The sequence below is a fragment of the Centrocercus urophasianus genome, unplaced genomic scaffold (genome assembly GCF_019232065.1).
Source record: "Centrocercus urophasianus isolate 14NV4802_14NV808 unplaced genomic scaffold, USGS_Curo_1.0 seq_11, whole genome shotgun sequence".
NCBI lineage: Eukaryota > Metazoa > Chordata > Aves > Galliformes > Phasianidae > Centrocercus > Centrocercus urophasianus.
In genome coordinates this window covers 50,104,375-50,128,874 of record NW_024884253.1, presented here as the reverse complement: position 1 = coordinate 50,128,874, position 24,500 = coordinate 50,104,375, and the positions used below count along the sequence as shown (strand labels likewise).

At 42.8% G+C, this 24,500-nt stretch overlaps 3 protein-coding genes across 9 annotated transcripts in view; 2 read left to right on the top strand and 1 right to left on the bottom strand.

Moving 5' to 3' along the window:
• Window positions 1-21,307, top strand: part of MPPE1 (metallophosphoesterase 1) — a 26,494-nt gene extending 5,187 nt beyond the window's left edge. The window contains exons 1-10 of one of the 5 annotated variants that reach the window (XM_042833626.1): window positions 7,182-9,249; window positions 12,821-13,195; window positions 13,812-13,920; window positions 14,247-14,350; window positions 15,614-15,694; window positions 17,190-17,298; window positions 18,128-18,199; window positions 18,308-18,430; window positions 19,299-19,439; window positions 20,833-21,307. In XM_042833626.1, coding sequence (XP_042689560.1) covers window positions 12,921-13,195; window positions 13,812-13,920; window positions 14,247-14,350; window positions 15,614-15,694; window positions 17,190-17,298; window positions 18,128-18,199; window positions 18,308-18,430; window positions 19,299-19,439; window positions 20,833-21,015 — 1,197 coding nt within the window. In that variant the 5' untranslated portion in view covers window positions 7,182-9,249; window positions 12,821-12,920 and the 3' untranslated portion in view covers window positions 21,016-21,307. The other 4 variants (XM_042833634.1, XM_042833617.1, XM_042833645.1 and 1 more) reach the window with 4 other exon arrangements.
• LOC122168380 (centrosomal protein of 290 kDa-like) lies at window positions 1,563-9,610 on the top strand. Of its 2 annotated transcripts, none has more exons than XM_042833667.1 (7): window positions 1,563-1,613; window positions 1,887-2,026; window positions 2,620-2,700; window positions 5,051-5,141; window positions 6,073-6,259; window positions 7,045-7,142; window positions 9,274-9,610. In XM_042833667.1, the coding sequence occupies exons 1-7, from the start codon at window positions 1,581-1,583 to the stop codon at window positions 9,400-9,402; spliced, it is 759 nt and encodes a 252-aa protein (XP_042689601.1). In that variant the 5' UTR covers window positions 1,563-1,580; the 3' UTR covers window positions 9,403-9,610. The 2 variants fall into 2 exon arrangements, with proteins under 2 accessions (XP_042689601.1, XP_042689607.1); XM_042833673.1 differs by lacking the exon at window positions 9,274-9,610 and adding an exon at window positions 9,096-9,267.
• GNAL (G protein subunit alpha L) overlaps window positions 19,438-24,500 on the bottom strand; it is a 182,484-nt gene continuing 177,421 nt past the window's right edge. The window contains exon 12 of one of the 2 annotated variants that reach the window (XM_042833594.1): window positions 19,438-24,500. In XM_042833594.1, the coding sequence (XP_042689528.1) occupies window positions 24,354-24,500 (147 nt within the window). In that variant the 3' untranslated portion in view covers window positions 19,438-24,353. The other variant, XM_042833605.1, reaches the window with a different exon arrangement.

Below are 24,500 nucleotides of genomic sequence, written 5' to 3'. Positions count from 1 at the left end.
CCTGCTGTAATTGCAGTGACAAGTAAGTGTTTTTAATGGCACTTTATATTGTCGCTGACACAGACAAGTTTGTTAAAAGTCACGTTGTTAATCTTTCTGGAAAATGAATGTGTTTCTTAATTAAGCACAGAAAATATATTTCTTGTTTGTATATCCATGCATGCTTACATATTTTGATTTTTTTGATGCTCCAATATCTGATGTCTTGTGCTACACAGCTTTGGGTTATTTTAGCAAATTTATTGAACATCCTTAATTTGGAAGCATGGATCCTTATTCTGAAGTGGAGCCACCCAAGATCAAGTACCACTTTTGAAAATGATTGTCATGTGCACGATAAAACCTTCACATGGCTTTTCCAAGAGTTTGAAAATACAAGTATTTTTTTCTTGTTGTTTGATTCAATGTTACTATTGTAACATTATGTGTTATTGTAACTGTGTTACTATTCCAGCTGAATATATCACTGTTATCTTTTGGCTTGTGATCTATTATACACTTTCTCTTTTCGCCAGCAGCTATTGTAGCCACTTACTTTATAGTTTACATAGTACTAAATCTCAGTGCTGATTAGAGTATTGGTTTTGTTGCTGTGCGCCTTTGGGACAAGATGATTTGCCAAGGGCCTGAAGAATTAGTGGAGTAGTTCAGCTGCTCCTGGAGTTGTGGAACCTGTGAAGCAATCCTCACAGACTGGCCTGGCAGCTGAGAATGAGTACGCCATTCCATCCCATACATTCTGGGGATTGCTCCCTGCCTTGTAGCTTGTGTGTGGATCTCATGTGCCGTGGCTTTTACTTTGTGTCTGAACCCAAGGCTAAGTGTGAGGAGTTGGCCAAGCCAGGGATGGGCTGATCCAGGGCAGTGGAGGGATGGGAGCTGCTGAATGCCTCTCTACAAAGAGGAGCTCAGTGGAAAAGGAACTGGGGGTCCTGGTGGGCAGCAGGTTGGCCATGAGCCAGCACTGTGCCCTTGTGGTCAAGGCCATGGGGATCCTGGGGTGCATTAACAAGAGCCTGGCCAGCAGGTTGAGGGAAGCAATCCTCCTCTGTTCTGGCCTGGTGAGGACACATCTGGAGCCCTGTGTCCAATTCTGGGCTCCCTGATTGAAAAAGGACAGGGATCTTCTGGAAGGAGTCCAGTGGGTGGTGACAAAGATGGTGGAGGCCTGGAGCATCTCCCGTAGGAGGACCCACTTAGGGACCTGGGGTGCTCAGCCTGGAGAAGAGAAGGCTGAGGAGGAATCTCATCACTGTTAAAATATCTAGAGTATGGGAATTAAGTCAGTGGGAGTGGACTCTTCGATGACTAGCTGCAACTGCAACACAGGAGGTTCCCAGGGAAGAACTTTGCAGTGAGGGTGACAGAGCGCTGAGAACAGGCTGCCCAGAAAGGCTGTGGAGTCTCCTTCTCCGGAGACATCTCAAACCTAGCTGGGCTCATTCCTGTGCGTCCCCTGCAGGGAGCTGCTTCGGCAAGGGCGGGCTTCCTCGGCTGCGGGGCGGGAGCCGTCGCGCCTGCGCCTAGCGTGTGTAGGGCGGGGCGGACGGCGGCGGGCTGGGCTCAGCCCCGGGGCCACCATGGCGCTGCCCTCCGTGCACCGCTGCCTGCAAGTGAGTCGGGCCCGGGCTCTTCGCTTCGAGGCCTTGCGCTGACCGAGCGTGAGGTGATAGCGTCGGTTGGACTCCATAGCCTGTACGCCTGGCCGCCGCTGTTGCGTTCGGGCGGTGGGTGAGGTGATTGGCGTGGCTGTGCCCGCGAGGGGTTCACGATGGACGCGGCAAAACCTGCAGGAGGGAATTATAGCCTGAAACGTCATCCTGTCCGTTAATACGTTATCTGAAAGTGTAGCGCCGTCCCTCCTTTTTGGTTCTTTCGCCTTTCAGCTCGGTGCCGAAAATGAGCAATTACTCAGGAAGATGAAAAAGCTACAAAGAAAGAATAAGGAGCTGGAAGAGGACTTGGCTCAGATTCAGGGAGAAGGGCGGCAGCGGCAGTTAGCGCGTGGTCATGTCACCAGCAGGGAGTAAGAATTCATTGTCAAACTGATCTCTCTTTTTCTGTGTGTGTGTGTGTGTGTGTCTGAAGGAGCGTAGCATTTCAGGACTTGTCCATCGTTATCCCCCAGGCACACCGAGTCTTATCTATCCTTCCTATGGTGGGGATGGGAGGATGGTGGGGGCAGATAAAGAATGGCTGGGGTGATTTGGATGAAGTTGTCACTGTTATACCAAAGTAAACACTTCTGATATCACTGGGTAACAACCCCATGCCAGCTGTGCCAAACCATAAGAGCTCAAGAGGGTTTTGCCTCCAGACAGAGGTGAGAGACTTCAGTTGCATCATTTAAAAGATGCTCAAGCGATTGCTCACCACCTCCCTGAGGAACTGAGAAACTGTAGTTGTAATGCTTCAAGAAGCGTCCTGCCAGCATTTACTTCAGCGTTTTTGCACAATTTTCAAGTTCAAGTTTGGTGTTTTCATGATCCAGCCTGAAAACTTTCATTGTAAAATCAAACTGAAAAGGAGTTTAAACTTTTATTTTTCTGTTGTTTTGTATGAGCCAATTAAAATTGTAAAATCTAATATTATTAAGCTGTTGTGTTTCTTTTGATGAAGCGTTCAGATTCAAACAGACACACACGTATGGCGTAAGGGTGGATACAGCAAGAATCTTAATCTAGAGGGTGAAAGTGCCAGGTGAGTTCTTGGAAACTGATTCTTCAGCAAATTAAACATATGCTTCTCTCTACAGTAGAATGTATTCTGCGTGGTAGAGTCAAATGTTTCCATGACAAATCTTTCATTGAGAAAAATCAAATTAAAACACTCAGTCATGCACATGTGCATGTGCATGTTTTATTTATACACACATATATTGCACAAGTGACTTCTTAGGTAAATTTTTAATTATACAATTTCCTTTTTTAAGGAAAATGGCTCATTTTTTTATGTATATAAAACGTATAGGCTAATAGTTTTTTCAGTACGAGTCACATGATGAGTGGTTCTATATTCCAATCTTAATTGACTTGAGAAGTGAGCTGCTATTAACTGGAGTTTGCCAGTTAATGTTAAAAATAAATTTTTGTAACTGCTTTTTTTTTTTTTGGTTTTTTTTTTTGGATGCAAAAGGTAGAATTGCGTTTTAAGAAAATGCATAGTGAAAAATTTCAGCAATTAGGCATTGTTATATAAAATGTTGGTCAAGCCCTATCTAACTTGGTTTTGAAGTAGGCTGCTCCATTCTTTCGAAAGTTTTTGTCCATTTACAGGAATAGATTCTGGTCTGTGCATCTTATGTAGATAGTAGCAGCCCCTGCTGCTGGGGATTCACACACACTGTTTCTAGTGTTTAGGTGGCCTGTATTTTTTTTTTTTTTTAATTGTCTTTAATATAATTACCTTATAGCATACCAGACTCTTGTCAACTATGTAGGGTGGCTGGTGTCTAGCTCTGGGCTTGGACTGTGTGACTTTGGTTGAAGATATTTGGATTATTCTTAGAGACAAATGCTGGCCCTGTATTGTGTTAGGTTGTGCATCTGCAACTAACTTCACTTGTATCATCAGTTTGTTAGTTATTTACAGAGCTTTTCTGTGCTAGTATCACTCATCCTGTTTGTGGTGCTGTCATAACATAGTATGAATGTCAGCTCTTATCCTAATTCTTCATAAAATAGGGAAAAATATCTGTTGATATTCATCAGTTATTTCATGAATCTGGTATTTGTACACTGAATGCTATGGAATACCATGGGAAATTAGTGCAGCAGATCTCGATGCAAGGCAATATCGAAGAGAAATGTAATGTTAACTGTTCAAGTCTGTTAATTTAACATGGATTTTAGATAGGTTTTTGCTCACTTGCACTCATTGTGCCATAGATTTCACTCAGTCATACTTAAAGCAGTGAGGTGTGTTTACCTGGTGTGGCCAGGATTGCTTGGGAGCAACATGGAGAGGTGGGGATGCTGCATTTTGAGTTCTTTTTGTGTCTCTTGGGTTCTTGATGGGTGTCAAGAGCCCAGCTTCTTCATATCCTTTAGTAGTTGTCTCATTGTTATTCCTATTATGCTATTTTTGATTTAAGCCAACAGGTAGCTCAGCACCACACAGTTGTTCACTTGTTCCCCCTCTTTCCCAGTGGGATAGGGGAGAGAATCAGGGAGGAGAGGGAGAAAAAAAAAAACAAAACAAAAAAACCCAAACAAACAAAAAAAAAAACCAGGACTTGTGAGTTGAGATAAAAACTATTTACTAAGATAGATAAGATAGAGAAAAGGAAAATAGTTATGACTATATGTGTGTGTGTGTGTGTAAATGTATATAACAAGATGCACAAGCGATTGCTCACCACCTCCCTGACCAATGCTCAGCTAGCCCCCTGGCAGTGAAAGAGAGCCAAAAGAGCACCCAGCCACTTCATAACTCATTCCACTTCATGCCATATGGCATGGAATATCCCTTTGGCCAGTTTAAGTCAGCTGTCCTAATTCTGTTCCTTCCCATCTCCTTGGGCCCTTTGTTGCCAAAGGCCTTGGCTCTGTACAACACTAATTGGCAGCAACTGTAAACATCAGTTTGTTATCAGCATTTTTTTCTCCTAGAATTAAAACATAGCGTCATACCAGACATTCTGAAGAAAACAATTCCGTCCTGGGTGAAACTGAGACAGGGTAACAAATGACAGATGTGATATATTGCAAACTTGCTGCCGCCCTCCTGTTCTGGGTCTTTCCCTCAGCGGGTTGTTTGTACTGAGTGTGACCATCTGGGCTGGTGAGAAGCACTGAGTCCTTGGCCTGTGTGACAGTGGTTCTTTGCATCGATGCAGACAGTTCTTTTATCTCTCGCTTTGCAATTTCTGCAATGCTTTCTGTGTTGCTGATCAAACTTCATTTGTAACAATCTTAATATTTCCATTACAAGTCTACAGTAAAACTACTACCCAAAGGATTCATTTGGGACATGTATGGTACCTTTATGATAAAGCTTGTTTTGTTGGCGTTCGTATTTTATTGCAATTTATACATTTCTTCTGTTTTAGACTACTACAGCTGTATAGTAATCTACAGAAATGTTACGTTAAGGAAATGAAAACAAACCAGGAACAAAGTGAAACAATTAGAAACCTCACTGTAAGTAGAACTTGTAGGAGATGGTATCAAATAGCCAAACATAAGCTCTTTGGTAGACTGAAAAATCATTCTTAGGTTTGCAGCATGGGTTTTGCAAAGTTTTTTTTTTTGTTGTTTCTTTTTGTACTCATTGTTTCTTACATTTCCCATGCCATTGGGATAATGGGAAGTAGTTTGTGTTCAGTTTGGAGGTGAACCATGTCCCTGGTATGTCTGTAACTTGTTCTCCTCTTTTGTTGCTTGTTTCTTTTCTCATCTATCTGCCCCTCCTACCAACTGTATATGCATTCTTCCCTCTTTCCTCTCTGCTGTGATATTTTTCTGTATGTGTTGTGAGCCGATTTATTTCAGGAGCCCAGCAGCAAGCTAACCAAAAAGAGCGAGTATTTTTCAGACAGCAAGTTCTTCTGGTTTGCTGTACATGAGAATAGCGTTAACTGAAGCAAAGGTTTGGTTGTGTGGTCAGGAGTGGCCCAAGAAGCTGCTTCAAGTGGGTTTTGCCTCTTCAGCCATTTAGTAGCATTGTGGCCGGCCAGTATAATGAATTTTTACCTAGGAGTTTGTGAACGTGTGCTTCCTTTGCATTTTGAATGTTTGTTATGACTGGATTATGTCTGCCTTTCGTAAAAGCTGGGAACTGCTGCCATGAGTGTACTGTGGGGAAAGGTTTGGTATCTTTGTGCATCTTTGTGCATGAACAGTTTCGCTTTGTTGGCTGTGTGCTCAGTTACGTATTTCTTAAAAACATTTCTGAGGTGTGCAGATCTTCAGTTGCTGCATTTTTCCTCTCCTTTCAGACACTTCTAGATGAACATACCTTTAATTGAGTAGTTGAAGGCTCTAGGTTTGCGTTCAGGATAAATTTCCATTCATACTCAGCTGAACTATGTTTCTGCTATGCATTTTAAAATAAATTTTGGTCTCTTGACAGATGAAAATTTGTGAGCTAGAGCACAGTCTTCAAGAGCAGAAGCAAAGGATTGAGCAATTGGAGCGTAATAAAGTTTTGTGGAAAACTCACGCTGTTTCTGGGAAAAGAAGTCGAACCCTAGGGGGAGAAATAGTGTCTCACAGAGACACATCTAAAAAGGAGGAGTCGTGCTGCAGTAAATACATAGGTAATGGTATAGTTCATTTCAATGATGCTCCTTTTACTATGATCACCAGAGGGGATGAGTTTAGTTTCTGATCTGTAGGCACTCTCCAGTTATTTCTTACACTGCAGCATCTGAAATGCTGCCATTTTAATATTGTATCTGTCAATCCAATTCTGCACTATAATCATGGGCATGAATGTGTGGTGCATTCACTAGTATTCATTATTTATTCCAGTAAACTTCATTTGTACAAAACTTAGTAGCTACATCCTTTGGCTTTTAGACAGCAATTCACAAGAGAAACTGTTTTTAGCCATAACACATGCAATAAATCCATCCAGTGTTGGTTTGTGCACGTCTTCCTCATGAATCTAAAGCTATGAAGTACAATTCTGTTCCTCTTCAAAGCATTATTAAAAAAAAAAAAAAGTTGAAGAGGTCATGTACATATAATTTTTCAGGAAGTGATCAACAGCTGCTGATGTGACCCTTTCTGAAGTCAGAAAATGGTAATCAAGCTGTGATGCAGCTGTTTTGCAACTTCTTTTGAAAAGAAAAATCCCCACGTTCTAGGAATTGGTTCAAAAATGCCCAATTTGCAGATTCTGATGCCTTTTCTGGCAGCTGGGGGTGAACTGGGCTAATTCTTAAGAATAAGTCACTGTAAGAAAAAGATAACTTGGAAAAGCTGAAGCATAATTTTCTAATAGCAAAAAATGCAGGCAGCTCTTTAGCTGCGGTCTCATTCATGTGAGGGGGAGGCTGACTGTGATGGCTAAAGCCTGTGTTTTGTTATTTGAATATAGAGCTGTTGCTAAAGGAGATTAAAAAGCTGAAGAAAGAAAATGAAAAGTTGTCTGAGGAAAGGAGAGCACTAAGGAAGGAATTAGCTGGATTAGACAAGGTAACTTCTTATAGGACCTGTTCTTACAAGAGCGGGTTATTTTTGAAAAATAAACTTTTCTATCTTGGCTTTTAGCAAGCAAAATACATTAAAAAAAACCAGTGTATGCCATTCTGAAAAAGAAATGAATGACTCCTTGAAATACTCATATCCTGCAATACTGCTTGGCTGACCAAGAAGAATAATTATGATTTTTTTTCTTTTTACTTTAAAATTGTGAATTTTCTTGTAGATGCTTTTTTTAATGGCTCAACAGTTTAATTTCCTCCAAGAGTGATTCTTTGTCTTCTGTTGTTACAAGGTAAAAATTACAAGTGCTGGTAACTGAAACTGTGTCTGTGGCAGAACTGTGACCTTTGGAGGGTCATGAGGGGTTTGTGGCAAGTTGTCTCTGCAGTTACCAAAGGAGGAAGAGTGAAAGGTTGATAATTCTTGAACTGATATGGGAAGGTGGAGAGACCCTACTTAGCTGTAGAGGATTCAGTTTAATATTACTAGTCTAAGATTTTATTTTCAGCATAAGACACGCTTTAATTGTTCTAAAAACAAATAATGTTTGTTCACTTTCATTACAGAGGTAGCGGTAAAACCTGGTGCTAATTCATTAGATGTGAAGTGAGTAGAGCATTGAGCCTGGATAAGTTCTAGATTCCCCTTGCTTGGAAGTCAGGGACAGCTCATAACTGAAAGTTTCTTGTGAAAATACTGCTCTGAAGTTATGGACCCATTTTTTTGGTAGTTTTAAGTCACTGTGCTTACTTAGGATGTGTGTAGCTATTCCCCTTTTTTTGTTTGTTTTTTAAAAAAAAAGTCAAGAAGCAGAAGAAGATGTCAAATGTAAGTAGATAGCAGTGTTAGTTTGGTAGGTAGGACTTTACAGATTTGCTGAAATGAAGTTTTGATTGCTTATATTCTGTTTACAGTCCTTGGGTTTTCCAACACCTTTTGGCTTTGCTTACAGAGCGTCTGAACTGCTCAATAGACTTGAGCTGTAGAAGTTGAACAAGAAATAGTTTCATCTTAGCTGAAAGCTATTAGTATTGTAATAGCTGAAGTTTATTTTTATGAAGCTGAACTGATCTAGTTAAGTACAGATAGAAGTACTTGTTAAGTTGTGTACTGTAATAACAAAAGGACTGCTGTGAGGAAGTGAATCCTATGGGCTGCTGTTCACCAGGACTAGTTCTTATGGCTTGCATACTGAGCTGTTTCTGTGTTTTTTGCAGCCTCACATACTGCTCTTCTTCATTCCCAGCTTTCTTGCAAATTGCTTTTGTCTGATCAAGCTGAATCTGTTGGATGATGTTATCCATTTAGTGATCTATCTTAGTGCATCATAGATCTGTCCACTCCTAGTGCAGTCATCAATAATAGATCTGAAACAGCCATTCATTAACATGATGTAGCTGTACTGAAGGTTCTAAACTGACCCTAGCAATTTATAACAAAGTTCACGGATCGAAGAAATGTAGATCCTTCCATCTCTAAATGTTGCATCTGTTTTTCCACCTTAAACTCTTCGTTATTGTCTTGTTCAAATGCTAACATTAGTATTGATAGTTGGCTCTCCTTACATCTCTTCTTGCCTATTTTCCCCTTTTATAGTCTTACTCCTTTAGTTTCTTCCAAGTCAGTGGCATGCTTTCTACTGCTGGCTGACTGTTTCAGATCTCATGGAAACCTTTCTTTTTCACTCTTCTCTGTATTTTTATTTCAGATATCCTTTGAACTTAGATTGTCTCCATGTTCTGTTCCTGTGTTGATGTATTTTTGCACGGGAGAGTCTGTGACAGTGACATTATTTCCTTGTCAATTTTGGATTGCCATTTCCTATCTTTCTGACAAGCCAACTTTTTTTTTCTTCCTTCTATTCGTGTCTCTTGTATCTTTCCCATTATCAGTCTCTATTTCAGGCTCTGAGGTAACTTAAATTGTGCTTGCGTTCCCTCTCAGGACAAAGCTTTTAAACTATTACACATGACTATAGTGGATGTGTGCTGTGTTTGCGGAACTTGGCCCTAACCTAATTAAAACAGAAAGTGTCTGAACGTGGGAACAAGAGAAACCCTGACCAGCTGTTATGGAGAATATCTTCAAAGAAACTGAGGTGATTATTTTTGGGTTTTTCTAGGAGTTTTTCCAAGAGATAGAAGATCTAAAGCGCGCCGTGCAGGAATCTGTGAAACTGAATAATCAGTATGAGAAGTGCTTGAAACAAATAAGTGTAATCTTTGGACTTCCTTTTACAGCACATTTGTAACTGCTGATAATCCAATGGCAAGTAGGTTTTCTACTTTTTTTTTCTTTTTTTTTTTTTATACTACAAATTTGAAATGTAGTGCCACATTCTGATACTGTTAGGAAATCAGTAATATCAGCTCAGTGTAGGAAGCTGTTCTGAAGTGTTTTTGTATTTTATGCATTTGATTTTGTACGTCTGGTTTTTAAATAAACTGTGGTCTGCATAACTTCTGCCGAGTTCTCAGAGCTCTCTTTCACACTCATAAAATGCACCAATTGCAGCTGTGGTTGTGGGTGTTTGTGGGAAAATCAAATTTTTGTGTTTCAGTTTGAAGAATTTCCCAATATGGCATTTCCTGTAAATAAAACATACATATATAAAAAAAAAAAAAAAAAAAAAAATAACTTTTTTTTTATAAAAAAACAATAAAAAAAATGGCATTCTACTGATGGACTCTGTATGTGTATTTACATTTGTGGGCAGCCTGGTCTAGTGGTTGGTGACCCTGCCCACAGCAGGAGGGTTGAAACCTGCTTTGCAGGAGGTAAGCAACCTGCTTTGGCAGGGGGGTTGGTCACGATGATCTCTAGAGGTCCCTTCCAACCCCTACAGTTCTGTGATTCTGTGAAGCTAGATGATCTTTGAGGTCCTTTTCAACCCAGGCCATTCTATGATTATATATATTTAACTCATCAGAAGCTCTTATTTGATTGAAGAGTGAGTATTATTACTGCTCCAGTATCTGAAGCAATGATAGGGATTGAGCGCTGAGAGTCAGAGCACACAAGGTAGAAGTGTCGTGTTGCTTTGGAGAGAGAGGCTGAGAAAAAGCTTGGAATGCAAAGAGAGAACTCAGTTGTGCATTTCAAGAGGGAAAACTTGGACGTTGGAACCTGAACTTGTTTGTAACTGTTATGCTTTGAAGCACATATAGACCTTGAGTTATATTCTCTGAAGGTTGAATGCTGTAACTTCGTGACATACAATGGAAAAAGTGAGTGAAAATTTGAGTTCATCATGAGGATAGAAGTACTATGCTTTTTTATACTCTCATGCAGCTTCTTCAGTGTAATAACAACACAGAGACTATCACACTGTGATAGTTTGATGGCGTAAATTAATAATTTGGCTTAAAAGAACATGAGGTATTTAGGGTTATGTGCTCACTAAGTTAGAGACAGGATAAAGCTCCGAGTTCCTTGCTTCCTGGTCTGTCTGCGCAGCATTGTATCTTGCTTCATCCTTACCTTGCTTGTAAATAAAAGCTGGATAACCAGCTGAAAAATCTTGATCTTGCCTTCGTGATGACCTCAGGAAACTTTAAAAATCATTCTTGCATTGGTCACTGCCATGTATTTCCATCTATTTAGAGAAGCAAAAGTGAGAAATCCCTCAGTCTCTTCTGCTGGCACAGCTCTGTGAGCCTTGGTGACAGCGTGTGTTTTGGTCCAACCTAAACGACCGGCCTTGTGAGAAGGAGGAGCAGCAGCGCTGCACAGCGCCGTGTTGCACCACAGCTCCATCTTGCAGTGCATCTGTGGTCCCACAGCGCTATTTTTGGCCCTTCCGTCACGTGTGACAGAGAGAACAGCTTTCTTCCGTGTGGCCTCTGCTTGTCGGTGCCCGTATGTGAGGCTGGGACAACTGGTGCACGCGCTGCCATTTGGTGTGCAGAGATGCGTGGCTGTGAGCACACGGCGCAGGCGGGATGTGAGCAGCTGTCGGCTTGCAGGCTGCAGGGGAGGTAGGAGAGCGACACGGGCAATGCAGACGGGTGTTCTGTTGCAGGAGCTGTTTTTCAGCTGGTTCTGTCTCACATATTTTGGTTTCTCTTCTGATCTTTCACTGGAAGTGTAGGATGCAGATGGGAGACCTTTGGGCATCTTCCCCACCCGGTAAACGGCTCACAGAACGCTAACAGCCAGCAGCAGGAAGACAGGAGAGTGAGTGTGCACACACTGGGAACTGGTGTGTGGGCAGCTTCTGAAGAGCTTGGATGTGTGAAAAATGGCATAACAAAAATCTACTAGAGAACACGTTGGTATCGGTAGCGAAGTGACAGGTTATATTAGTGCTAAGCTTTGTGTGGGCTGTGGATAAGGAGAGTCATGTGATTTTTCATTTTTATCCTATTTTTTACATGCCTAATGCAAGTGTATAAGCTTGCTAGCATTTTCTGTTCAATTCGGTACTGTTTTTCTTGGGAGTGGAGACTGTTTAGGACTACTACAGACTACTTTCCAAGTTACAAGTAGTTTTCCAAGTACAGGGTAGGTACAGTTTGTGCAGGGTGAGTTTACCTACTTTTGTGCTTGTTGCTGTATATGTTGGATGGACATTTTTGCTGTAACCCTGCCTTGCTGTGAGATGCACAAACAAGATCTCACTGATTTTTGCGTTGCTAGTTGAAATGCAGACAAGATTTGTATGAAGTTAACCAGCCTTTATTTGTGGCTCCTCTGTTTTGTGGAACTGAGATGTCTGGCCAGTAGCTTTGTCACATAGATAGAACTGGATTATATACCGTTATAAATTAGATCACCTTTAAGATCACCTAGTTCCAAACCCCTGCTGTAGGCAGGGACACCTCCCATGTACCACGTTGCTCAAAGTCCCATCCATCTTACCACTAGGGTGCAATTTTGCTGTTGTAATAAGTGGAATAGGGGAATACGACAAGACTTTCTGTGGGTTTCTGTACAAGTTTGTTGTTAAGGGTGTGAGTAGCACCTTGATAGCTACCTGGAGTCCCTGCTACTCTGTTGGTTGTTGGCTTTTACAAAGTGGTCTGTCTGATGCAGACTGAAGACCTGGGAAGTTGTGTTGGGCCCTGGCTGATTGCCCTTGGTAGGGCTGCTCTCGCTGCCCTCTCTCTTGCGCTGCTCTTTTCTGGTACATATTGACACGTGAGAGATTGCTGTAGTCTTGAGAAGTAGAACTATGAAAGTGTGTGTGTTTCCTCCTTAAGCCAGAAGCACTGAGTTTCTCTTAAATGCCTGTAAGCAAGTGAAATGATCCTTGAGTCCTGCTACAGTTGTGGATTATGGGAGTGAAGGTGGTCATTTGGATGAGCTTTCAAAAGGTGTAAAATAAAATTATAGTTTTAAAGGGAGTGAATTCCTTGTTTGAGTTACAAGCTATCCAGGGTGGAAAAAGTTAGGAAACACAATGTGTTCACTAACTTAGGCTCATTTTCCCACATTTCACTTGTCTGGGGATAGTAAATTGTTTTTGTCCATGTGTATGTGTTGGCTGATGGTTGGACTTGATGAATTTTGCTGGTGTTTTCTATCCTAAACAATTGTATGATTGCGTGTGTGTATATTTATACTTACTATCCCAAGGATTTCACACAAATGAGAGATGAGCACTGTTGGCCTTCCACAGCACCTTTTCAGAGGGATTTTGAGTATTTTATTTTCTATTTTCTCCGCAGGGATTTTATGCTGATATGAAGCCTCTCGGCCCTCTGACCAAACCCTCACCTCAGAGAGTAGAACTTAGCCACTGGGAAAGACTCCTGTGCTGATACTGCAATGCCGAGTCCCAGCTTGACCAGTGTGAAGAGCTGTCCTTTGAAGAAGAGGATCTATTTCCTGCTGAAACTCGTGTGCTTTGTCAGCTCTGTGCTGGTATTTTGTGAATTTTTCATTTATTACATGGTAATTTTTCAATGTCGATGGCCGGATGTGAAAGGTGGGGCTCACACAGGTAATGAAGAGACCTCAACTTCAGTCCTGAAGGCCATGTTTTTAGCTGATACTCACCTGCTTGGTGAAATCAAAGGACATTGGCTGGATAAACTACGAAGGTAGTAATTTAATTTTTGGCATGATCTCTATCCTGTCTTTAATTTTTAATGGTAATTAATGGAGCCTCATAACTTTGATGCTTCAACATTTAATCCATTGAACTGCAGAGAAAAGGAAGCTGAGAGATATTTATAGTAGAAAAATGGATGGCAAAATCATATCTAAAATCAAAGGTAACCCAATCATGACTACTGCATAAAGCTGTATTTTTGTTGTTGTTGTTTTGGTTAAAAAAAAAATGCTGAAAAAGTACTGATTCTATCATGATATGAACCTTATAAACTTTTGTTGAAGAAATAATAGTGTAGTAAAATTAATTCATTAATTTACTATTCTAATAAATAGTTGTTTAATGGAATTGCAGTAGCAATAAACCAACTTGACATTCCTTTTTGCATGATTTCATTCTGATCTTATTGCCGTGGAATTACCCATACCAGGTAGGAGGTACCTACAGCACTTAAACTCGATTTCTGAGTATTTAAATGCAATTTCTTGGCAACATTCTCAGCGTGGAGGAGCCATCTTCCCATTCCTGAAAGGCTATGTTCATGTATCTGCAGTGGGGGATGTAGAAGTTATGCATTGATGACCAGGTGCATGTTTTCCCTCTAGGGAATGGCAAATGGAGAGATCTTTCCAAACTGCTTTGTGGTTACTGCAGCCAGATATTGTTTTTATTCTGGGAGATGTCTTTGATGAAGGAAAATGGGACTCACCTCAGGTATGACATGAACAGCTCTCTTGTTTCAAAAAATGAGGATTTCTTGAAGGAAATGGATGGCAGAAGAAAACAGACTAGGTATGCAAGGCTTTGTTTTATGTTACTACAGTTTTCCTACTCGTAGAAGTTTGTAGTGTTTTAGATACGAATTGATGTGTTGTGATTCTCCTTCATTTTTAGTAATATCTTGGCACTTTCCACCTGATAAAGAACATAGGAAACGTGAGCATTTTACTGAGTGCATGCTTCTGTATTACACACTTGTAGTTCCTCCTATCCCTCCCATGTTGTGGAACAGCATTAATTTCTTCATTTTCTTTCTGCAGGCATGGGCAGATGATGTCAGGAGATTTCAGAAAATGTTTAAGTATCCAGTTAGTACTGAGCTGGTGGTTATTGTTGGGAATCATGACATCGGGTTTCATTATGAGTAAGTCCTTTTGGTGCAAGAGATACACCAGTGCCAAGAATGAAATGTCAGCATGCATGCAGTAACTGGTTTTGTGTCTGGATGACTTTCTGTGTTCATGTAAAATACTTCTGATCAAATGAGATGGCATTGTAAGTTAGAGCAAGATCTTAACAAGTACCTGCATCACACAGTGTACCATAAGAATTCGTTTTAGTACAGGTTTCATAGAATTAGAGCAGTTGGAAGGGATCTCTGGATATCATCCAACCCCCTGCTAATGCAAGGTCCCTGCAGCAGGGCACATAGGAAGGTGTCCAAAAGGGTTTTGAGTACTTCCAGAGAAGAAGATTCCATGATCTCTCTGAGCAGCTGTTCCAGCACTCCATCACCCTCACAGTAAATAAGTAATTAAGTAAATAAGCTTAGATAGAAGATTTTTGCATTCAGTTTTGTGCCTGTTGTTCTGTCCCTGGGCACCACCGAAATGAGCCTGGCCCCATCCACTTGTCTCCTGCCCTATGGGTGTTTGTAAGCGTTGATAAGATCCCCTCTCAGTCTTCAGTTTTCCAGGCTGAACAGCCCTGGGTCTGTTTTCTCAAAGGGGAGATACTGCAGGCTCCCAGTCATCTTTGTAGCCCTCTGCTGGGCTCTGTCTAGAAGTTGTTGTCTTTCTTGGGGAACTGGGGAGCCCAGACCTGGACACAGGTCTCCAGATGTGGCTTTGCTGGGGCAGAGCAGAGGGGCTTTATCAGCTCCCTTGACCTGCTGGCCACACTCTTTAATATGCACCAGGATCCCGTTGGCTCCTTGGCCACAAGGACACACTGCTGGCCCATGGCCAACCTGCTGGCCACCAGGACCCCCAGCTCCTTTCAGGCTACTTTTGTGCTTCTTAGAGCATATGCAACGTTGTTCAGGGCTCACATCTCTGCATTGACAGAGAAGTCTTGAAGTTTCTTTCCCTTGTGTTGGGCTTCATGGTCTGCAAAGTGCTCGGCCTAAGCATATTCCCTTTCCCATCTTCTTTTGCCCTGTGTTCCCCTGGGACGTCTGTGACTGGGACAGAACACAGCGCTGTCAGTGTCTGGGTGTCCCTGTGCTTGCTGGATGAATACGTGCTCTCAGTAACGCAGCAGCAAGCAGTGGGAATGGCTTAAAAATTGCAAAGCAGCTCTGTCAGATTATTTAAGCATTGATTATATTATTATTTATTATTATATACTGTTATTTATCTACAATGCCAGCCTCTTACCTCAGTTGTATTTTTATTCTGTGTTGCAGAATGACCACTTACAAGGTACATCGATTTGAAAAAGTTTTCAACTTTACTTCAGGAAAGCTAATAACTCGAAAAGGAACAAAGTGAGTGTGTATATATATATGTATATATGTATATAAATGTTCTGCCCAGCTGTTAGTGGAATAAGAGAATGAGAACTGGAATTGAATTGCTAGGTAGGGGAATGCTTCGCTTAAATCTGATTATTGTTACTTTCACTTCATACCTAGCTTGTGTTATGTTTGGGGTGACACACATACTTAGATCTGCAGGGAACCTTTTGCTCTAAGCTTGGTCAATTTTCTTTCAAATGGAAAAGTACTGAGGAGTTGGAATGACATTCTTAGGTTTGTATTTGTACTTCCTCACAGCTGGTAATGACCCATGGCTGTAAACAGAGCAGAATAGGGGTTGGGAAAGAAACAACCAACTCCCGTGCTTGCAAGCTGAAAGTTTCATTAATTTTAATAACTTCTTTGGTCCTTGTCTGAGGAATTTGGGAACACAGCAAGTGTTTGGCCACAGGTTCCCCACACGGTGGGGTCATGCAGACTCTGTTTAGGCTGAGGCCCTGAGCACAGAGCTTGGTGCCAGAGCTGTTATTGGGTGCGTGCTCTTCGGTTGCTGTTATGTACCATGCAAGAGTCTGGTGAGAGAGAGCAGTAGTGGGAGTGTGACAAAGCATTTCTCTTTAAACCTAAAGTGCTACAGGAAGGGAAGAGCCACTGCTGCTCTGCATTTGGCAGCATGTAAGGAGGTTATCATCACTTATGGGAGTATAAGACCCAGAAAGAAGGAGGTTGCCCTGCTTAATTAATTAAATAGACGTTTAGAATATACCAAACAGGTCTAGCAGTGGTCTTGTTTTTCCCCAGGAAGATCTACGAGCTTCACGAATGCTCAGTATAATGCTGTTTGTTACATAGATGTAGGGTCCTACAGATACGTACTCCACATCAGTTCAGGAATGTCTCTGCATCTCCTTTCATATAACAGCACAGCAGGATTCCAGCTTTCAGTGGCAGACAGGCTGTATGTCTGCTCTCCTACTAACCGAGTGCTGCATTCTGCGAGGCTGCGTGGTACGAACCTGTGTGCTGGAGGCAGGCAGCCAGATGCAGTGCTGTGAGGCCTTTCAGTCGTTCTGAAGGAACGGAACATCAAAAACATGTTTCTGTTGCCTGAAATGAATGCAGAGAGAGAAGTAAAGTTCTCCTTTCTCTCAAAAGTCAGTTTGGTTGACTTGTAACATTTCACTCAAATACTGCTTCGGTATCTATTACAGTAATTAAGATGGAGTAAACATAGAATACAGCAGCCTTTATATGGTGCAACCTAATTAACGACTGATTAGGAAGCAGCCTACAAGACAGGCCAGTAGCTACAGGATGGATACTTGAAAAGGATTTGCAACATGTGACATCAGAAGCTGCAATGTTCTGCAGTTTTGCTCAGCTGTGTCCCATTTTGGAACCCTTGCACTTGATCAAATAAGGCTTATTCTCATGTGCATGAGCAGCAAACACCTTCCTGTCCTTACCACCACTCCCTCTCAGCCCATGGCGTGGTGTTTTCCAGCTTTGTCCTCGTGAACAGCGTGGCCATGGAGGGCGATGGCTGCACCCTGTGCCGCACTGCAGAGGCGAAGCTGGTGGCGCTTTCTCACAGACTGAACTGCTCCCAGCAGGTAAGATCTGCTAAAGACATGGTGATAGCCAGCAGCCTGCCTGCTGCGCTGGAAATGTCGATGCTGTAGCAGCAGTAAAGGTGTAGTAAAGGCTGTTGTCTGAAATAAACCTACTCCCATTCCTGCTGTAACGTGTTAGCAGAGCTCTCCTCATTTATCATCTTAGCCTGTTAATGGTGCTCACTTCCTCGTTATTGCTGTCAGCTAACAGAAACTGCTTTCTTCTGATCAAATAAGCCATGCATTTCGATTTTTGCTCTGTATATCCTATTGTACTTCTCTGATTCTGCTCTGATCCTGCCTGGTTAGTCTGGTAATGTTTCAGTGGTATTATTTCATCAAATCCAGTTGCTTGCTTCATCCCTTTTCACCCTCTCATAGGAGACAATGCCAGGTGGGCGGCATCATATGCTGCATTGATAGTCTGAAACCATCTCCCAATAGAAAAACTGCCTAACCCTAAATGCTGCATCTCAGGCTGCCTTCAATCTTTTGTGCCCTCCTTGTCAGTGGGAGCCTGTGGTTGCTTTCCACAGGAAAGCATTTGAATATCTTGAGTATCTTGAATATCTTTAGGAAGAGTGTAGCTCAATTCACACCATGTTGTGAACGGGAAAGCAGAGCTTTCCCTGTATACCTGCAGCAGTCTCCTAGAAGTTGGTGCAGTATTAAAACACCGTACTCTGAGCAGGTACTGCTTTTCTCAAGGAAGGAAACAAAACAACTGAAAAATCCAATACCTCAACCTGTAGCTGTTGTGTAAATCCCTTCCCCACCCCTTTGGTACACAGAGGTGAGGACAGTATGTATGGATTGATTTTATTCATAGGAACTGAACCATCCCGAGAAGAGGTGCAGTGATGCAGAAAAGCCTCCAGCTTCACAACCAATCCTTCTGCAGGTGAACTGGGGATGGGTGAGGCAGCGTGTCAGTGTGCTTCGGGTATTTATGACCTTTCTAGAAAGGCCGTGTCATTGACAACTCGTCCTTGCTTTGCATTTCACCCAGCATTACCCTCTCTATCGGAAAAGTGATGCAGAATGCAGTGGAGAAGATGCTGCCTCTCCGAAGGAGAAGACCATCCCATTTAAAGAGAAGTACGATGTGCTGTCTCAGGAAGCATCACAAAAGGTTTTCTCTATCAGCAGCTTGAGTATTGGTGGGTGGGTGGGTTGGAGAGTGGCCTGGGTCCCTGGCAACCTACTGGGTTGGACATTCTGGAAAGGGCAAACATTTGCTGAAATGAACTGCCCTTTGTGGCTCCTGCTTACTGTGGCCTCTTAGAGGCTGCTGAGTAGAGCTGTGGATCATCTCTTGAGGGTCAGCATGATCTGGGCCTTGATTCTGCATGTGGTAAGTGCAGGTGCTCTTAAGCATGCTGTGCCACTGTTATCCTAGGGTAGCATTCTGTAGTTTATATAGTATGGCTATTAATGGCAAACCTAGCAGAAAGCCCCTGTTTGACAGTACTGCTGCAGGAGTAACTGCAAGAACATGTAAACTTGCTGTATGCCCCAAAGCTGTGTTGTTGTTTATCTCCTGCTGCATAAACATCTTCACTTAAGATGGGCAGTACCGGGTTCTCCCATGGATGAGAACACCCAGTTGTTTTGTTAAAATGGTATTTCTATCTGCAATGCTGGGAGCATGCTGTTAGCTTCGTTTTTCTGATCTGTGTGGATAGAAAAAGCAGTATTTGGGTCTTCTCTGGAGATATTCAAGACCTGCAAGAATGGTTTCCTGCGCAGCCTACTGTAGGGAACCTGCTTTAGCAGGGGCTTGACTCCATAAAAAGGGGCCCGTTCCAACCCCTGTGATTCCATGACTGTGATATCGCACTGCCAACATAAACCTAATGGAAAACAGAAGTTGATCCAAAACACTCCTTCAGATTGTCAGAATTCCCACATTTTCATTCTGTCAGAAGAAGAAACGGGCCGTGCGTGCGGTTCCCTTTTAGTTACGGCTTACTGCTGTGCTTTTCCATTGCGCACTGCAGCTGCTGTGGTGGTTCCATCCCCGCCTGATTCTCAGCGGGCACACGCACAGCGCCTGCCAAGTGCTGCACGCGGGGGGGATCCCGGAGATCAGCGTCCCGTCGTTCAGTTGGAGGAATAGAAACAACCCTAGTTTCATCATGGTAAGTTTTTAATTATTATCTTTTTTTTATTTTTGTCAGAGAACTCTCATAAATAAATCAACATGGCAGTCAGCTATATTTTAAAACTGATTCTACCTGTAAAAACAAAAAATAAAAAAAATTGCCTACCCCACCCGACCCACTCTGTACACTGCGTCCACTTTATAAAGCACATCTGTGGGAGCCACGTTCTCTGTGGTACAAAGCAATGCTGTTAAAGACCTAATCAGTATCTGGGTACAAGCATCTGACATTTGCTTATGAAGAGGGCGCGTTGTAAACTGTTGACTTGTAAAAAAGAATCAGTATTGTGCACCAAACAGTAGAAAGGCTCACGTTACTCAGCTGATTTACCCACTCTAAACAAAGACCATTGCCACCCTGAACTTTCATGTGGTGGTGGTGGCCTTCAGCCTCGGGCACGGATCACTTCACACAGGGAAAGCGTTGCCTGCGTGCCCGTGGGCCGCCTCTTCGCGTCCAGTCTGCATTCATGCAGTGTTGGTTCTGCTTGCGCAGGCAGTTCCAGTGCTCAGTATATCATCAGAGGTAAATCAACACATTCCCCAGGAGAGAAAGAAAACAGAACTCTGAGAAATGTGGAGTAAGCACCAAAACCCGCACTCTGTTTATGGAGTATTCTGTGACTAAGGGGGCAAATCCCTTTAAGGTATTTTTCACTGATGAGTTTAGGCTCCTTAATACACAGATAACCCCAACCTTGCAATTCATTTTATGCTATTGTTAATCTTTCTTGTTGAAAATTAGTTGTGTTTATTCCGTGTTCCTGAGAGCAGCTGCCTTCAAACTGTGCATGCTCTCTGTACATGCCAGACAAAACAAGAGGTTGGCCAGTTCAAGCAGCATCCTCCTTGCTATGGTTTTAGCTCAGCCTCAGGCTGCTGTAAACTTGAATTAGATTTTAAGCCAAAACCCAACAAAGTTCTCAGTTGTTTACGTTGTGTAGGCAATTTGGATTAGCCAACGTGTGTTTTGCAGTGTGTAGTGGGTAGAAGGAGGGCCTGGGGTGAGGAAGGGGCACATTCACAAAGTCTAACTTGAGCCCAGGAAGGCTGCCTCCAGGTTGCTTCCCTGCAGCTGGAGTTTGGCTTCTGAAGGCTGAGCTGAGGAGGAGCCCAGCTCCCTGGTTTCTCTAGCTGAGAAGCAGGCAGCTTGGTGCCTGGGCTGAAGATGGCTGCTGGCTGCTCCAGTTAGCACCCAGCACTGCCACTACAGACTCTTCAGCCCCCTGGAGAAGGCACTGGTACTGGGAGCTGGCCCTAACCCTCTGCACCCAACACAGAACTTGGGAGCTGCAGGTCTGCCCGCTCTGGTGCAACTCCTGCTGTGGGACCCACTGTAAGAGCGCAGTGACACTGTCTTTCTTTTCCAGGGCAGCATAACACCAACTGACTTCTCCCTCCACAAATGCTTCCTTCCACGTGAGAGCAGAGTCTTCGCTATATACTGGGCAGCAGGAGCCCTGCTCGTCGTCCTGGTGCTAGCTCATTTTCAGCTTCTCACTCCACCATTTTATTTTGCTCAGCGTTTAATCAGTAAGCATAAAGCAGCATGAAGAGCCAGACATCTGCATTCAGTCACTGAAATACCAAAGCTGAGAACAGTCAAACATCAGACTATATTCATGCCAGCAAATGACCTAAATTTGATTGCTAGTCTGAAGGCAGGTTGCATTTACACATACCATAGAAGTCCTATACAGCTGATATGACTACTACAGGATAAATAATTAACTGAAATGAACGTTCCATGCTGTACAAAAATACTGTATTCTACAATCAAATGAGTCCTTTTCCTGCTATAATTTTTGTATCAAATATGTATATTAAAAGTGTAACTGTACATTATGTAAATCCTGTTGCCTCATCACTTGTCTGCACTAGTGTCACACCCTGGTGGAGGCTCAGTGCTGCAAACTGGAAACGTTTCTCTCTTTTATTGCTGCGTGGCCCTTCTACTGTCACACGTCTATTTGGTAGGGTCAGGCAGAAGCAAGAGACATCGGCACTGAGAGATGCAGATTTCCATAACCTTTTTAGAATGTCCTACGTGAGGGACAAGAAACCTTGCAGTTCCTGTCACACCGAAGTATTGGATGGCTACCATTTAGCATCTACCAGACAGCAACACGAAGAAGCCTCGCAGATCCAGTTTGCTGGTACAACACCTGAAACCTGCTTAAAACAAAAGTGGGTTGACACCTCAAGCTGCTATTTTTAAAAAGATGTGCTATGATGGGCTTAAAAAAGAGGGCCCTATTGCATCCCAGAGATCTGTGCGGTGAGGGGCCCTCCGGCTGCCGCTCTGCAAGAAGGAAGGTCAACTACAGCTGCAGTAACACTGTCCTGTGCCTCAGCCCCCAGCCGCAGGCAGGCGCTAGGGGCAGGCGCCTCCTGTTGCAGGCTCCAGCAGGGCTGCCGGCTCTTAGCGATTCTGTAGTGTCCCTCTGCGAAGTGCAGCGGCTCTGTGCTGGGGAGGTGGCAGCTGCAAGGAGCCCCCGGCTGGGTGGCAGCGCTGGAGCAGAGCTCAGCACCTCTGCGCACTGTGCCTAAGGGAGGGCGCCACAAACCTCACCGTGTCTCGCCACCCACCCCAGCAAAGCTCCTGCTGGTAGCTCTTGGGGCAGGGGCTGCTTCTGAGGCCGAGACCGTCTGCTGTTACTTGTCCCGGTACTTTCATTGGCACGGGAAGCGAGAGAATCTCTGCATTCAGGGGGTTTGTTGACTAGCTCAGTCCACTCAGCCCTTCGCTTTCTGGACAATATCTGATGACTCAACTTGCACGTATTAAAATCTACACGTTTCTGAGAAGAAGAAATGGTCATATTGTCGTGTCTAAAATGGGGTTGTTTGTCATCAAATAGAAACAAGGACTGCGGTGGGCCGCAGTCTGACTTGAATTTGAGAGGTGGTGGCAGGGGTTTGTAACCACCAGCGGTGCTTACAGCAAAACACTGATCGAAGCGCCGAGTTGGAGGCCAACGTCGGGAACGTGTCAGCTCTTAATCTCTCCCTAACTTTAAAACGAGGAGTGGGAACGGTCCAAGTGTGGTAAAACACTCTGTGAAGTAATGTAGTCTAACACTTCGCTAGGTTTCTGTTATTGCAACTGTAATTTTAGACATTTGTACAGGTTATCTTGGACACAGGAAAAGTATATAGTCACAGACAGAAAACACCTATGTATAAAATATAAAGCAGTGTTATAGTTACTAAAAAGGACATGCCTTATTGCTACAGCAATTCTTGCTTTTATATATTGTACTGTACCACAACTTGTTTTTGAGAATGTCATTTGCATAAATTATTCAAGTTTGAGAAATATTCACACATTTTGATTCTACAATATTTAAAATAAAACAATTTTCTAACGTGTCTCTTTATTAAAAGAGAAATAAAAATGTCATCTTGTAATTCTCTTAGGCCAGACACGAGGGTCGATACAACTTTTTGTCTTCTTTCTCGCTATTTACTTGCACAATGAAAGCCGCTGTTGGTACAGAGATCGAAGAGCTCTACAGAATGCTGCTTTGCACGTTCACAATCGGTCTGTGCCATTGTGAAGTTCTATGAATGACCGAAGAATTACCGAACATATTTTCTAAACAGAAAGGAAAAAAAGAATAATAATAATAATAATAATAATAATAAATCCTCGGTTCCCATTAAAACAACACCAGGTTGCAATTTGGACACTCGAATGAATTCCAATGTTTTAAAGCTGAGACTTCGAAAGAGAAAGGCATGTTTGCTGCAACATCCGGTGACGGTAATACCTCACTGGGAAAGGTAAGTGGTTAATTTGCATAATTTATAATTTTTATACTAAAGAGCATTTTTATATAAACCAGAAAAAAACCCCTAAACTCTACAGATAAAGTTCTTACCTCCAGTCACTGCTGCAGGTAAGGTTGACATCAAGCTGTACAGCGCAATCAAAAACATACTTACATCTTAGCTCATTTTACAGGTACAGCCATAATCAAGGCACAAAGATCTTCTACAAGTATTTTTCTTCAATAAAGTTGTACAAAATAATATTACATTTTACAGTCTGTACAATATAATAAACCAGCAGTAAAACAAAAAAATATATATAGGGAGAGGACCGTCGTCCAAGAATGATCGGAACAAAAAGGATCATTTGTGGACAGCACAAACAACGTAAGTGAGGGCGGTCAATTTTCTGCCTAGATGCGACAGGCTGAAAAGGAGCTGTGATTCAAACACCTGAGGTGCGCAGAGACGCTGAGCTCCGGAACCCCAGAGAAATTGCTTTGTCTTCACTATTCCTCTCAGTATCTACTCTACTTCCTGCGCCAGTAACGGCTTAAAAGAGGAGGTCACCGTATCAGTTGACCTGCAACTCAGAAATGCTAAAAACTGTGACGGAGTAATAAATATTGTGGTGCTGCTACATTGTGTGTCTACTTCCTCGACAGTATTTAATAACCTGATACAAAGTGCATTAATCTTTTTCACCCATCAAGTACTCTTCAATGTCACGTTAAAAAGGAAACCCACACGGAGGGAGCGCCGTGACTTAGCGTCGTCCAGCCAACATCCCGCTCCGAACTGGCACCGACCTGCCGCAACGCGCCGCAGGTCGTGCTCGCTTTCAACAACAAAACCCGAGGGAACAGAGGTAGCCAAAGGGCTTAGTGGAATGACGAAGAAGTGGCATGTCAAAATAAAGCACAAAAATAGTCCCAAAAAGCATGAAGGAAAACCAACCCAAACTCGCTTCAAATCAGCTTTACGGTTAAATAATTAAAGTAAACCAAGTGAAGAGACTGACATTTCTATAGTATATTCTTCCACCCTGTGTGGGGTAGTATCAAGAGAAAGAGTAAGGAGCAAAGAATTTAAAACCACAGGTTCCACGGCGATCCCCTCACAAGAGTTCGTACTGGCGGAGGTGCATCCTCTGGATGATGTCCCTGCAGTCGTTGAACACTCTGCGGATGTTCTCTGTGTCCACAGCGCACGTGAAGTGCGGGTAGCAGTAGTGCCGGCCGTCTCCGCTCGCCGTGCTTATCCT